The 14,494-nt window shown below is 38.5% G+C and overlaps 1 protein-coding gene across 2 annotated transcripts; it reads left to right on the top strand.

Moving 5' to 3' along the window:
- Positions 1-7,643: 7,643 nt before the first annotated feature.
- Positions 7,644-13,855, top strand: LOC308398519 (uncharacterized protein). 2 transcript variants are annotated; one of them, XM_080885188.1, is made up of 7 exons: positions 7,644-7,669; positions 8,298-8,763; positions 9,446-9,614; positions 10,550-11,044; positions 11,617-11,684; positions 12,502-12,545; positions 13,463-13,855. In XM_080885188.1, exons 3-7 carry the CDS (start codon positions 9,581-9,583, stop codon positions 13,566-13,568), a joined length of 747 nt encoding a protein of 248 aa, XP_080741314.1. In that variant the 5' UTR covers positions 7,644-7,669; positions 8,298-8,763; positions 9,446-9,580; the 3' UTR covers positions 13,569-13,855. The 2 variants fall into 2 exon arrangements, with proteins under 2 accessions (XP_080741314.1, XP_080741313.1); XM_080885187.1 differs by lacking the exon at positions 7,644-7,669 and having other exon boundaries at positions 8,192-8,763.
- Positions 13,856-14,494: the final 639 nt, after the last annotated feature.

Here is a 14,494-nt window from a genome sequence, read left to right as displayed (position 1 = left end):
TTTTGACCTTTACATTTTCATTAAGATCTTTAAAACAGAGGCAGCACAAACAACAATTTTAGCAGCACAAACCAGCACAAACGCTTGACATAAATTTTGTTCGATCCCATTAATGTGGGGGGAGGGCTGGTTGACCTTTTGACCTTTACATTTTCATTAATATCTTTAAAACAGAGGCAGCACAAACCAGCACAAACGTAGCACAGTTGATTGACACCAGTTTTGTTTGATTCCATTAATGTGGGGGGGCTGGTTGACCTTTTGACCTTTACATTTTCATTAATATCTTTAAAACAGAGGCAGCACAAACCAGCACAAACGTAGCACAGTTGATTGACACCAGTTTTGTTTGATTCCATTAATGTGGGGGGGCTGGTTGACCTTTTGACCTTTACATTTTCATTAATATCTTTAAAACAGAGGCAGCACAAACCAGCACAAACGTAGCACAGTTGATTGACACCAGTTTTGTTTGATTCCATTAATGTGGGGGGGCTGGTTGACCTTTTGACCTTTACATTTTCATTAATATCTTTAAAACAGAGGCAGCACAAACGACAATTTTAGCAGCACAAACCAGCACCAATGTAGCACAGTTGATTGACACCAGTTTTGTTTGATTCCATTAATGTGGGGGGGCTGGTTGACCTCTGATGACCTCTACAAATTTTCTTGAATATCTCTAAAATGATAGCGGCACAAACGTAAATTTTTGCAGCACAAACGTAGCACAAATGTTTGACATCAATTTTGTTCGATTCCATTAATGTGGGGGGGGGGGGGGGGGGGCTGGTTGACCTTTTGACCTTTACATTTTCATTAAGATCTTTAAAACAGAGGCAGCACAAACCAGCACAAACGTAGCACAGTTGATTGACACCAGTTTTGTTTGATTCCATTAATGTGGGGGGGCTGGTTGACCTTTTGACCTTTACATTTTCATTAATATCTTTAAAACAGAGGCAGCACAAACGACAATTTTAGCAGCACAAACCAGCACAAACATAGCACAGTTGATTGACACCAGTTTTGTTTGATTCCATTAATGTGGGGGGGCTGGTTGACCTTTTGACCTTTACATTTTCATTAATATCTTTAAAACAGAGGCAGCACAAATGATAATTTTAGCAGCACAAACGTTTGATACCACTTTTGTTGGATTTGAAGAAGGTGGTGGGGCCAACTTCACTCACATGCTTAATGGCTCAAAACACCTTATGCAATTATAAACTGATACGCACCTACTGGCATGCCCCTTTTAATTTCTTCATAAATGTTATTTAATGTTATTATTACGGCAGCACGGTGGTTAGCACTGTTGCCGCACAGCAAGAAGGTCCTGAGTTCAATTCCACCATCACGCCAGGGTCTTTCTGTGTGGAGTTTGCAGGTTCACTCGCCATGTTTGCGTGGGCTCTCTCCGGGCTCTCTCCAAAGACATGCAGCTTGTGGTGATAGGTTAATTGGTTAATCCGAATTGCCCATAGGTGTGAATGTGAGTGCGAATGGTTGTCTGTCCCTGTGTGTTGGCCCTGTGACAGACTGGCAACCTGTCCAAGATATACCCTGCCTCTTGCCTTATGACAGCTGGGATAGATTCCAGCACCCCCTGCGACCCTTAAAAGGATAAGCAAATGGATGGATGGATGGATGGAATTTTATTAATATCTTTAAAATAATAGCACCACAGACAAAATTTTTTGCAGCACAAACCTGTGACATCAACTTTTGTTTGATTTGGGTGATGTGGGGGGGCTGGTTGACCTTTTGACGTTTGCATTTTCATTAATATCTTTAAAACAGAGGCAGCACAAACGACAATTTTAGCAGCACAAACCAGCACAAACACAGCACAGTTGATTGACACCAGTTTTGTTTGATTCCATTAATGTGGGGGGGCTGGTTGACCTCTGATGACCTCTACAAATTTTCTTGAATATCTTTAAAATGATAGCGGCACAAACGTAAATTTTTGCAGCACAAACCAGCACAAACGTAGCACAAATGTTTGACATCAATTTTGTTCGATTCCATTAATGTGTGTGTGTGTGTGTTGGGGGGGGGCTGGTTGACCTTTACATTTTCATTAATATCTTTAAAACAGAAGCCGCACAAACCAGCACAAACGACAATTTTAGCAGCACAAACCAGCACAAACACAGCACAGTTGATTGACACCCATTTTGTTTGATTTAATTAATTTGGGGGGTCTGGTTGACCTCGACCTCTAGAAATTTTGATTAATATCTTTAAAATGATAGCAGCACAAACGACAGTTTTTGCAGCACAAACCAGCACAAACGTTTGATACCACTTTTGTTGGATTTGAAGAAGGTGGGGGGGGCCAACTTCACTCACATATGTTATGTCTACTGAATTCTCATTTTTCATGCCTGTGGAGTTTATTATATGGACGTGGTGACAGTGTAAAGACAGCCTGCTCTTCTGATTTAACTTTTCAAGCATTCACACTAATTAGTGTTTAAACCTCCCATGGTTCTATATCTGGGGATGTGGCTTTGGTTTGCACTGATGAAAGCTTATAGTTGAAATGTGTTTGACGGTAAATGGTCAATAAAGAAGACAGCATTTTGTTTTGTTTTTACACAATGATTTTGTCATGTGCTGTGTGCAGGCAGGAACTGTGGACCCAATGTGCAGACACTTGGAGGTAAAAGTGTGAACTCAAAACAGCTTTAACGCTAAACACAAATATAACAAAAGCAAGAATACCAAAAGAAACTTACACAGGCAGCCAAACAGAACACACAGCATAGGATGAGGGAGATCGCAACAAAGACCAAAGAAAACTCAGGGCTTACATACACAGAGAGATCCATCAGGGAATGGGAGACAACAGAGAAACACAGCTGGGACAAATAAGGGTAGCGAGACAAGGGAAGCAAATCCAGATACATTAACATGAGACATGGACTTTCAAAGTAAAACAGGAAACATAACACAGACAACGCGGACTTGACGAGGGGATACAGCACACAGGGGGAGACAGAACAACTATGTAACACAGAGACAGAAACCAGAAGACAGAACTCTAAGAAACCAAAAGACTAGAAATGATAAATAATGGCAAAATCAAAGTTCAATAATAATGTAAAACTCAAAATTTTGGGTCAACGAACCCAGGCACCCTAACAGATTTATTTTTACAGTTAATTTTTTTCTATTTAATTATTTAGTTATAGTCCACCATACCTCTGATCCCCTGTCAAGCCATCCACCCCCTTTTTAATGGTGTATCTGATTCAGGGTCATGAAGGGCTGGAGCAGCTGTCACAGACTGAGCAAGGTACACCCTGTACAGGTCACCAGTCTATGGCAGTGTCCCACTGTGTGTATTTTAAAAAGTACCGCATCTTAAAAACCACGGCTGCAGATAGATGGCCTTGGCAACTCTTCACTACATTATGAGGGGGATTTTATTATAGCAAATGACAAAAAAAATGGACCACTCGTGATCTATTCAAAATACAATCTAGAGATGTTTTAGTCCCTTAAAGAGAGCTAATTATGTTTGTTTCCAGCTCCATACTTTAATTTGTGCACTACAGCAAATTTGTGTGATTCATTGCTGAAAATATGCTTATTTATCCTATACTGAGTCTTGGTGCAGTCCTTCAATTTATCTTCCATTTGAAATATGCCAGTTTAGCTGTCCTCTCTTTGAGCCAACCTTTGTCTTATTGGCTGCTCCTCAGAAGTTTTGAATAGCAGGTGGGTGGTACTTCTGTGCTTGGAGAAGGGATTACTTGTGCATATACTGACCTCATTATTTGAAACTTGGCCCATGTTCGATATGAGCATTCACCATTTATATATACACAATATCTGTTGGTGTGTGTGTGTGTGTTAGAAAATATGGAAAAGGAATATTAAGTATTGGTCGAGGAGTTTGATTTCCAAACCAAATGCAAATCTTACTTTCATTCAGCAGTCCACCTTTTCTCAAAGCTCAGTTAAAGACACTTTTGACAATGTCATCTGGGTTGTAGCTTTGTTCCTGAAGATGTGCATGTCTTCAGGAATGAAAAGAAAGAAAGAAAGAAAGAAAGAAAGAAAGAAAGAAAGAAAGAAAGAAAGAAAGAAAGAAAGAAAGAAAGAAAGAAAGAAGTCCAGGAGATCTGAGTAGTTATTATGTCTGATGAAAAGAACAATCGAAAACAACCAAGGCACTTTGTCTTCAGGTATTTGTATTAGGATCAGCACAGATTTCACTCTCTGGCTTTATTTATAGCATAATAAGACATTTTACTTTTAAAAATCAAGGACACCAACAAGGCAGATAGGGCACATGCACTGGGGCCACAAATGTCCCAGGTTTAGTCCGTAATTCAATTCAATTTTATTTATATAGCGCCAAATCACAACAAAAGTCGCCTCAAGGCGCTTCATAGATACAGAGAAAAACCCAACAATCATATGACCCCCTATGAGCAAGCACTTTGGTGACAGTGGGAAGGAAAAACTCCCTTTTAACAGGAAGAAACCTCCAGCAGAATCAGGCTCAGGGAGGGGAGGGGGCCATCTGCTGCGACCGGTTGGGGTGAGAGAAGGAAGACAGGATAAAAGACATGCTGTGGAAGAGAGCCAGAGGTTAATAACAGATATGATTCAATGCAGAGAGGTCTATTAACACAGCGGTCCCTAAGCGCCACGGACCGGTTCATGCCCGACAATATTTTTACGGACCGGCCTAGTACCGGTACCGTAAAAAAGATTTATCCATAACACACGTGAAAAGACCCAGGAAAACCGAGTTAACGATAAAAACGATAACAAAATAACGCTAAAAAAACGATAAAAATCCTGAGAACCATACATTTCACACCTGAGCCTCAACTCTCAACTCTCGTGGCCCGGTACCAAACGACTCACGGACCGGTACCGAGGCCCGGGGGTTGGGGACCGCTGTATTAATACATAGTGAGTGAGAAAGGTGACTGGAAAGGAAAAACTCATCATGGGAATCCCCGGCAGCCTACGTCTATCGCAGCATAACTACGGGAGGATTCAGGATCAGTGCTCTAAGTGCTCTAATGGGGTGATATGGTACTACAAGGTCATTAAGATAACATGGGGCCTGATTATTCAAGACCTTGTATGTGAGGAGCAGGATTTTGAATTCAATTCTGGGTTTGAAGGGAAGCCAAAACAGGAGAAATATGCTCTCTCTTTCTAGTCCCTGTCAGGACTCTTGCTGCAGCATTTTGGATTAGCTGAAGGCTTTTCAGCGAGTTTTTTGGACATCCTGATAATAATGAATTGCAGTAGTCCAGCCTGGAAGTAATAAAAGCATGAAGTAGTTTTTCAACGTCACTCTGAGACAGGATATTTCTAACTTTAGAGATGTTGAGCAAATGGAAGAACGCAGTCTTACATATTTGTTTAATACGTGCGTTGAAGGACATATCCTGGTCAAAAATTACTCCAAGGTTCCTCACAGCGTTACTGGAGGCCAAGGTAATGCCATCCAGAGTAAGAATCTGGTTAGATACCATATTTCTAGGCTTTTCAGGGCCGAGTACAATAACCTCAGTTTTATCTGAATTAAGAAGCAGAAAGTTAGCGGCCATCCAGGTCTTTATGTCTTTAAGACATTCCTGCAGTTTAAGTAATTGGTGTGTGTTATCTGGCTTCATGGACAGATAGAGCTGGGTGTCATCTGCATAGCAGTGAAAATCTATGCTATGTCTTCTAATGATGCTGCCTAAGGGAAGCATGTATAATGTAAACAGAATTGGTCCTAGCACTGAACCCTGTGGAACTCCATAATTAACCTCAGTGTGTGAAGAGGACTCTCCATTTACGTGAACAAACTGGAGTCTATTAGATAGATATGATACAAACCACTGCAGTGCAGTACCTGTAATACCTACAGCATGTTCTAATCGCTCTAATAGGATATTATGGTCGACAGTATCGAATGCTGCACTAAGGTCTAGCAGGACAAGCACAGAGATGAGTCCACTGTCAGAGGCCATAAGAAGATCATTTGTAACCTTCACTAAAGCTGTTTCTGTCCTGTAGGAGCTCTGAAACCTGACTGAAACTCTTCAAATAAGCCATTCCTCTGCAGATGATCTGTTAGCTGTTTGACAGCTACTCTTTCAAGGATGTTTGATATGAAAGGAACGTTGGAGATTGGCCTATAATTAGCTAAGACTGCTGGGTCTAGAGATGCTTTTTGAGTAAAGGTTTAACTACAGCCAGCTTGAAGGCCTGTGGTACATAGCCGATTATTAGAGATAGGTTGATCATATTTAAGATTGAAGAATTAATTAATGGCAGGACTTCTTTGAGCAGTTTTGTAGGAATGGGGTCTAAAAGACACGTTGATGGTTTGGAGGAAGTAATTATTGAAGTTAACTCAGAAAGATCAATTGGAGAAAAAGAGTCTAATATAACATCAATGGTACTAAGAGTAGCTGTAGATAATATTACATCTGTGGGATGATTATTGGTAATTTTTTCTCTAATGATAAAAATTTTATTTCTGAAGAAGTTCATGAAGTCATTACTAGTTAACGTTAAAGGGATGGTTGGCTCAAAAGAGCTCTGACTTTTTTCTGATCATCGAGGCTAAATGATGATCCTCTAAATTTGTGACACGCCATTTCCTCTCCAGCTTACGAGTCATCTGCTTTAGGCTATGTGTTTGAGAATTATACCACAGAGTCAGGTACTTCTGATTTGAGACCTTAGTTTTCACAGGAGCTACAGTATCCAGAGTTGTATGTAGTGAGGAGGTGAAATTATTAACAAGATAATCGACCTCTGTTGGAGTAGTATTCAGATAGCTGCTCTGCTCTATGTTGGTACAGGGCATTGAAGATGATAACAGTAGTTGGATTATATTCTTAAACTTAATTACAGCACTTTCAGAAAGACATCTACTTTGATAAAGTCTACTTTCCACTGCTGTGTAATCAATTATTTCAACACGTTCTCACTCCCAACTCGTCAAACGTGTGACGCATGGTCAGGCCCCCTCTGCTGCACATATGGACGCGCAGGGTACCCCTCTGGCGTCGGGAATTGACGTGAAGGGTCCTCCGATTGAAGAGATTTTGTCGGTATATTTAGACATTTTCCAAATCACATTGTAACGACCTATACTGAACACAATAAATTATATAATGCAGGCAACTATCTGAGAGAAAAGTACTGCAGATAAAACTAATTACAGGCTGTTATTTGTGTATCGGTTCTTGCATTGACGGAGTGAGGGATGTATGCTGGGTAATGGCACAGCTAGCGATTGGGTGAATTTATTGCACCGGTTTTATAAACTGTTCTACAATCCTTTTGATATTTGGAAATCTGTCGATCATTCTGCTACAGCTGTAAGATATCTTCTCCAACTCCTCTGAATACATGCAGTCATTTTACCGTCTGCTTTGGCTAATCACGCTCTTACGTATTAAATTAAATTAAATGCCTAATAAAAAAGCTGTTCTTTTTTATTAGGCAAAAACATTTTCGGCAAAAAAACATTATGCAAAAACATTTTCGGCAAAAAAACATTATGCAAAAACATTTTCGGTGCTGTTAAGGAATTCACAGCGACTCACTTGTTTATTTTTGAGAAAGTTTATTTTTTTATCATATCAGATGAGCGGCAGTGACGTCAACGTACTCGATCGTACCACAGGTAAGTGCGAATCTGAATCTGTAGATTTTTTAAAATTATTTTTCTTATTTAAAACCAAAAAGAAAACCCCGAAACAGTGAGCTCACAAAGCTGCTTTTAGCAGTTCCATGGGTTAAGATTAGCAATTTTGTGGAACAGCGAATGACTTAACATTTAATAGCATATATGTTACCACACCACATGTGCTGTAAGTTAGCTAAATTCATTTCTGTTAGCCAATCAAGTTAAGCTTATCATATATCATCATCCAGGGTACAGTGATAGAGAAGTGTGTGCTGACGTTTGCTGTTGTTGCCACTTTGTAAAGTTTGAGGGTTCTAATAAGGGTCAGTGTTGCCAGATTGGGTTGATGCTGAAATTGAAGATAGACGTTATCTATCAATCTAGCTCTCTCTTTATGGCTCTCTCTCTCATTCTGGCTCTCTCTCTCTCTCTCTCTCTCTCTCTCGATTTTAAACTTAATAACAGCATTACATAATCATTAAATAGCAGACCGATCATCTATGCTGCAAATGAAATACAAATGGACACTAAACAGGGTTTATCTAAATCGTTACAATAGGGTTTAATGTATATATTTATTTATAAGGTGCTTCTGAATTCTGAATACTTTTTTTTTTCTAAACAGGTTCTTCATCAATCAGCCTATTATTGATTGATTCCTTCCTACATCTGCTTTTTGAAAAACTCCTAAAGGCACTTTTAAGAGCCACGTCAGTCTGTTTGTATCTGTTCTTACTGCTGTCCTTATTGGTCTGTCTCTCTGTTTCTATCCGCATTTCTGTCTCTTTAACTCTTCAGCTTTTTTCTTGTTGTCAGTGTGCTGGTTAACCTATAATTTGCCTTTTGTCTGTCTGCTGCCTTTTCTGTCTGTAATTATTCTTTGTTTCAACATGACACGCCCCAAATTCAGGCCCTGTACATTTTGCCAGACTCCCAATCAGGCAAGCAGAAGAACCTGCTATGTCTGCTTCGGAAGTCTGTCCAGCAAAAAGAAGCTAAAAGAAAAAGTAGAATCATTGGATAGCCAGTGGGCAGAAGTTGTCTTGAAAAACAGAAATGTTTGCCGGATAATTGATTCTGCCCGTATTGCAGTAAGTAAAATTTTTTTTGTTTCATATATTATCATTAAGTTGTTATAAGATGTTGCTGGCACATTAACACAGCTCATCATATGTGCTTTTGAGAACATGCAACAATATTTTATCTACATTTTGCTAAAGACAAACAATTACTTTAACTGTAATACATCAGTGGTGGCTGTATGTATTCATATCAGTATGAATGTGTAAATGGCCTGTATTTGTATAGCGCTTTACTTAGTCCCTAAGGAACCCAAAGCACTTTACACTACATTCAGTCATCCACACACTGGTGATGGCAGCTACATTGTAGCCACAGCCACCCTGGGGCGCACTGACAGAGGCGAGGCTGCCAGACACTGGCGCCACCGGGCCCTCTGACCACCACCAGTAGGCAACGGGTGAAGTGTCTTGCCCAAGGACACAACGACCGAGACTGTCCAAGCCGGGGCTCGAACCGGCAACCTTCCGATTACAAAACGAACTGCCAACTCTTGAGCCACGATCGCTGTGTGTGAATGCTTAAATGGAAACTTCTAAGAAGCTGGTGTGAATATGGGTTAATATTGCATGTTGTATAAAGCACTTTTAGTGCTCCACGAGAAAACGCTATATAAGAGTCATTTCGTTTACCATTTAACAACAGGCTGTGTTTGACTAATTTGTGCCAACTATTTTTTTTTATTAATTTCAGGTGCAGAAACTTGAGTCTATAGGCTACAAGCCCATTTTATTCATTGGTAAAAAAGACAAGAATTCACATAAGTAGGTAGCAGATGTTATTACCCATTTGGACCCCACTTCTACTACAAGAAATTTCCTGGAGAAGATGCAGAGGGCTTATGAATTTATACTGTCTAAGGGTAAGAGTGAAGTCTGTTGCATACTTTCAGTCCAGTTAATTAATGCTAATTTATATAGCAACTTTTCACAACAAGTCGTCTCAACTTGCTTTCACAATCAGAATACTTCATTAATCTTTAAGCAAATTGTGTAAGTATATTTTAAGGTCATTAAATAACCATTGAAGGATATGTTATCAAAGGCTTCGTTCACACTGCAGGTCTTAATGCTCAATTCAGATTTTTTTGTCTGCTCGTTCACACTACAAATAAAATGTGACAGCAAACGCGCTCTAGTGTGAACGCCCAAAGCGCAAAAGAAGACGTCACACACATTGCGCTCTGTTTAGACTCAGACCAAACAGTATTTTTTGACTGATGGCCCTTATTATAAAGACTTGTTTGAGACTTTATGTTTCCCAATTTTGCTTTAAGTTATTTTGTTATTTACATATGGCCTAATAATGATCCTTATTGCTGTTTTAGAGAGGAGCGGTGCTTCAAAGGGTAGTTTCAGACTTCTGTCAGAATCTGCAAATAAAATGTTCACGTTTCTCCAACGTTGTCTTCCCAACAGTTTAGCTGGATGGCCAGGAAGCGTTCATGATGTCTTCTGTGGTGCTTCTCTGGCGCTGATAATTGGCGTCTGTCTTGTGTCAGTGACGTGGAAGATCGATTTAATGTGACAGGACCGTTCAAACAGCAGTCGCTTTCTAAAATATCAGCTATGTATCGGATTCAGTAACACATACGAACGTGACCCAAATTGGATTTGAAAATATCGGATTTGTGCCGTTCACACTGTCAGACCATGATCGGATATGGGTCGCAGAGGGTCAAAAAAATCGGATTTGCTGCGCTTTCGCCTGCAGTGTGAACATAGCCAAAGTGTAGTTCCTGCTAAATATAAGGCCTTTTTTGAAAAATATTTTTATGAAAGTAAATATGTTTTATAGGAACCTCCACACCAGTGCACCCCAATACCCCCACAGAACAGCAGCTTGTGCAGTCCAAGAATGCCACCAAGGAGCATTGTGCCGACAAACAGACCCACATCAAAGAACACACAGAGATCCCCAGTGAAGAACAGGCAGAGACCCTGATCAACAAGCAAGCAGAGAGCCTCGCCAAGGAGCAGCCTGAGATGACCACCCAGGAACATCAATCTTCTAGGCTCCTCGAGGAGCACCCAAAGAGCCTGTCAGACGAGCAGACAGAGACTGTTTTTGTTCTCAATCTTGTTCCTTTATCTCCTTCTTCTGTTCCATGCTCCCAGTCTTTCCAAAAAAAGAAGAGAGACAGAAGCACCTCACAAACAACCTCTCCCACCTCTCCACCACCTTTTAAACCCGCAGACCAGCCATCTCTGCAGTCTCTTCATCCACCTGCTAGCCACGCGATCTCCCAGTCCTTAAGTGAGGGTGGCCAACATGAAAATAAGAAGAGAAAGAGTAAGTATTGCTTTGCATGTTATGTCTTGAGATTTTTAAGTTTCTTACCCAAAAATGATACATATGTTGTCCTAGAGAACTAACAAACCATTGCAAAGTATTATTCACTAGTTATTTAGCTGCATTTTGGTGTACACTATAAAAAGACTATAATTAAATATGGTCAATCCCTTACTTTAGTTAAGAGGACTTTGTAATTCAACTTGATTGGATTGAGAAAACTAAAACGCACTTTGAGAGAACATTTTAGTTTCTCTCAACAAATAGTGTATGCATTTATATAAACAAGGTCTGGTGGCACTCAATTGCAAAATGAAGGGTGAATTTTTTTGTTAATTTGTTGGTCCTAAGTGAAACTAAGTTTTTACACAGAATTGATTCACAATTTATGGTATGTACTTTAAAAAAAAAACTCAACTGAGGTGGGTTCACTTTTTGACCCCAGAGGACAAATGGAGTATGGCAATCAGGAGGATATTACAGATTTTCACTTGTTGAGTGAAAACTCATATTTGATTTCTTGTGTATACAGAGTCTTATGTTTTTTTTAAATGTAATTTTTCATTTCTTAGGCTGTCGAAGATGTAGTAGGCAGAAGGTGTTCCAGTTTGAAGAAGTCACTGAGAGCAGGATAAATGAGGTAATACTTAAAATGTTTTAATTTGCTTTTCAGTAGACTTTTTACAGTAAGCCTATCTCAAGTTGTTTTCATCCATGCACTACAGCCATGAACTGTGCTACATGGGTAAATTCAAATGTACTTTTGAGATTAGTGAAGGGAAATGATTAATGGAATTACATTAAAAGATTGTATTGTATTTCATGTGTTTGTTCTTAAACAATTCTGCAAAATTAATCACAGACATTGAATACTGCTACATCTTGCTACAAAAACCTACATGGCTAACATAGAAATGACTGTATATGAGGAAGGATCATATTTTTTTCTGTGTAAGCCTATATCCTCAGTTGTTCTTGTTGAATCAGGATCATAGAAAGCACAATTTATAGATCCTGATATATGCTGACCAGCCCTGTCTCACTATAAATTGTAGATAATCATGTGTAGTTTGAAGTGTTTAAATGGACACAATTCAAACAATTCATAATGGGATAATATTGATTATGTCAGTGTATGATGTATCAAGTACGTCAAACTTTCCGAAGAAAAGAACATAGCCAGAGTCAAAAACAGATAGACGCAGTTAACTAAACCTGTGATCAAAATAATTTTTTGTGAATGCCACAATTGGATACATGCTTTTCAAAATTCTATTATTATTTTTTTTATAAACAGAAATGCCTTACATACACATACCTACACATCTATCAAAGTGTGTTTACATGGGTCTGTGTGTGTCTCAGGTGTGCACACTGGATTACACACAAGCTTTATGAAGACACCTATCCATTAACCATGTTATTTAACGATTGCCTCTCTGATTCCTTCTGTCTAGGGGAACACAGAAGTAAAAGTGCGTTGGTTGCCTTGCTCTGTTTGGTAAGAAGCTCTTGATATTTCATTCTCTGAGAATGTTCTGTTTCCATCTATTACCTTTTTGGAGCACAAATGAAAATGGAAAACCAGGTGTTTTGTCACGTCTTACTTCTCGCTTTTTTTCTTATCCTATCTCAATTATTTAATCAATTAAGGATTATTGCAAAGTTTTTTGCCATCTTTGTCGAATCATAAAATAACAAATTTAATAAGAAATATATTTGAAACTGTTCAGAAAACACACGTAGTGTCTCACTTAGATGCAAAAGTACTGGGAATAATTCCAGCTGGACTGTGCTGGGGCCATAAGAGCACTCACATTAATTGTAAGAAATATATAAAAGCTATCAGGATTTTGACAAAGTGGAGAGAATTTGTCCATGTCTTACACAGATTTATGTGTGCCAAAGGATAAATCGCCTAAGCAGTGGAGGGAGTATTCAGATTCTGAACTTTCCAAAGAAGTACTAATATCACACTGTGAAAGCTTTCAGTTGTTTTGCATACTGTATTTCTAGCATTACAATTGTGTGACAGCAATGAATCTCTACAAATTAAAGAGTAAACAACAGCCTTTATAATAATCCAAAAGAAACTAATTATCACATTTGAACAATTTTTATTTTCACTTCACAGAAAGGATATTATGAACTGTTCAACTGAAAAACAATAACTAAGTCTTTCATATGTGTCGAGTGTAACTGTACAGTAGTGTTTTGTTTGTAATCCATCTAAATTACAAATAGTGTAGCAGAAGTTGAAAATATCCATAAAAATGACAATTTGCATTTTGGTACAGTACTTAAGGAAATGTCTTTATCATGTTCCACCTCTGGTGTTAAACATAAAAAGCACGAAGTAATCCCCAACACGATATTAATGTTTTTGGTGTTGTTTCTTTCAATAATTATATTTTCCAGTGGGAAAATCTGGGATGACACGTGGGAGCCAGCCAGTGAATTTCAACACCACTTTGCCATGCCAGATGTGCCACCTCCTTCAGCCACTGAGGAAGTCTTTTTATGATGTTGTGATGTTTGTTTTTCCATGTTACAAACAAGTAAGATATAATGTCTGAAAACTGAAGTTGTGTACTGTCTACAAGGAACACTTTCAGAAATATGTGGAACCAAAGGTCCATACATCCAGATGTCACATTGATCTTCTCTGTTCACAGACTGGATATGTTCATTTTCAGCAGTTTGATTGTTTAGAAATGTTAGACAAATATTTATACTTGTTAAAATGCATTGTGTTACGTAAAAAAAGACTTTATATTATGTTGTTAACTACAATAGTAGTTCTGTGTTCTTAACTTGAATGTTTTTGTACAGCATTTATATTTGCTACATTCTTTAAAAAGTGAGTGTAGGCTGTTATAATTGTTACGGTGAATATGACCCACAGCTAGCAACTCAATCCATAAAACCCATCAGTCTGTTTCCCTTTGTTTCTCATATGAAGTTGTTATTGTAAACAGGTGTTCTGTTTAGTTTAAAGTATGAAGGCTGGTGAAATTGTACTGAGTACTGTCAATGAAAAGTAAAATAAAAAATCAAAGGTCTATTGAGATATGAGAACTTGTAGTACTGTTTGATGTTGAGACTGAAAGTTTCCATTACTAGTAGTATCAACTTTCATAATTTTCTTAGATGCTCAACATTGACTTGGCCTTGATCCACCTACACTGTTATATAACTTCATTCTCTATGCAAATATTATTTTTTCTGCTTTGCACATATAATGTATACATAGAACACAGAAAATGTCAAATTGCACTACCAGTAATCATTTCAAGTGTGATGTCCCCACAAATAATAAGCATGTTAGATTATGTACACATATTTTCAAATTAAAATCAACATTGAATGTGGCTTTGTCCCATTACCACTGACAACATTCTTTTGAGTATTTTAACTACATTGATTATTAGAGGTTTAAGTCAACCCTCT

Source organism: Rhamphochromis sp. 'chilingali' (assembly GCF_963969265.1).
Source record: "Rhamphochromis sp. 'chilingali' genome assembly, chromosome: 6".
Classification (NCBI taxonomy): domain Eukaryota; kingdom Metazoa; phylum Chordata; class Actinopteri; order Cichliformes; family Cichlidae; genus Rhamphochromis; species Rhamphochromis sp. 'chilingali'.
Note: the sequence above shows the minus strand (reverse complement) of the source record. Positions and strands in the feature narration are given on the sequence as shown.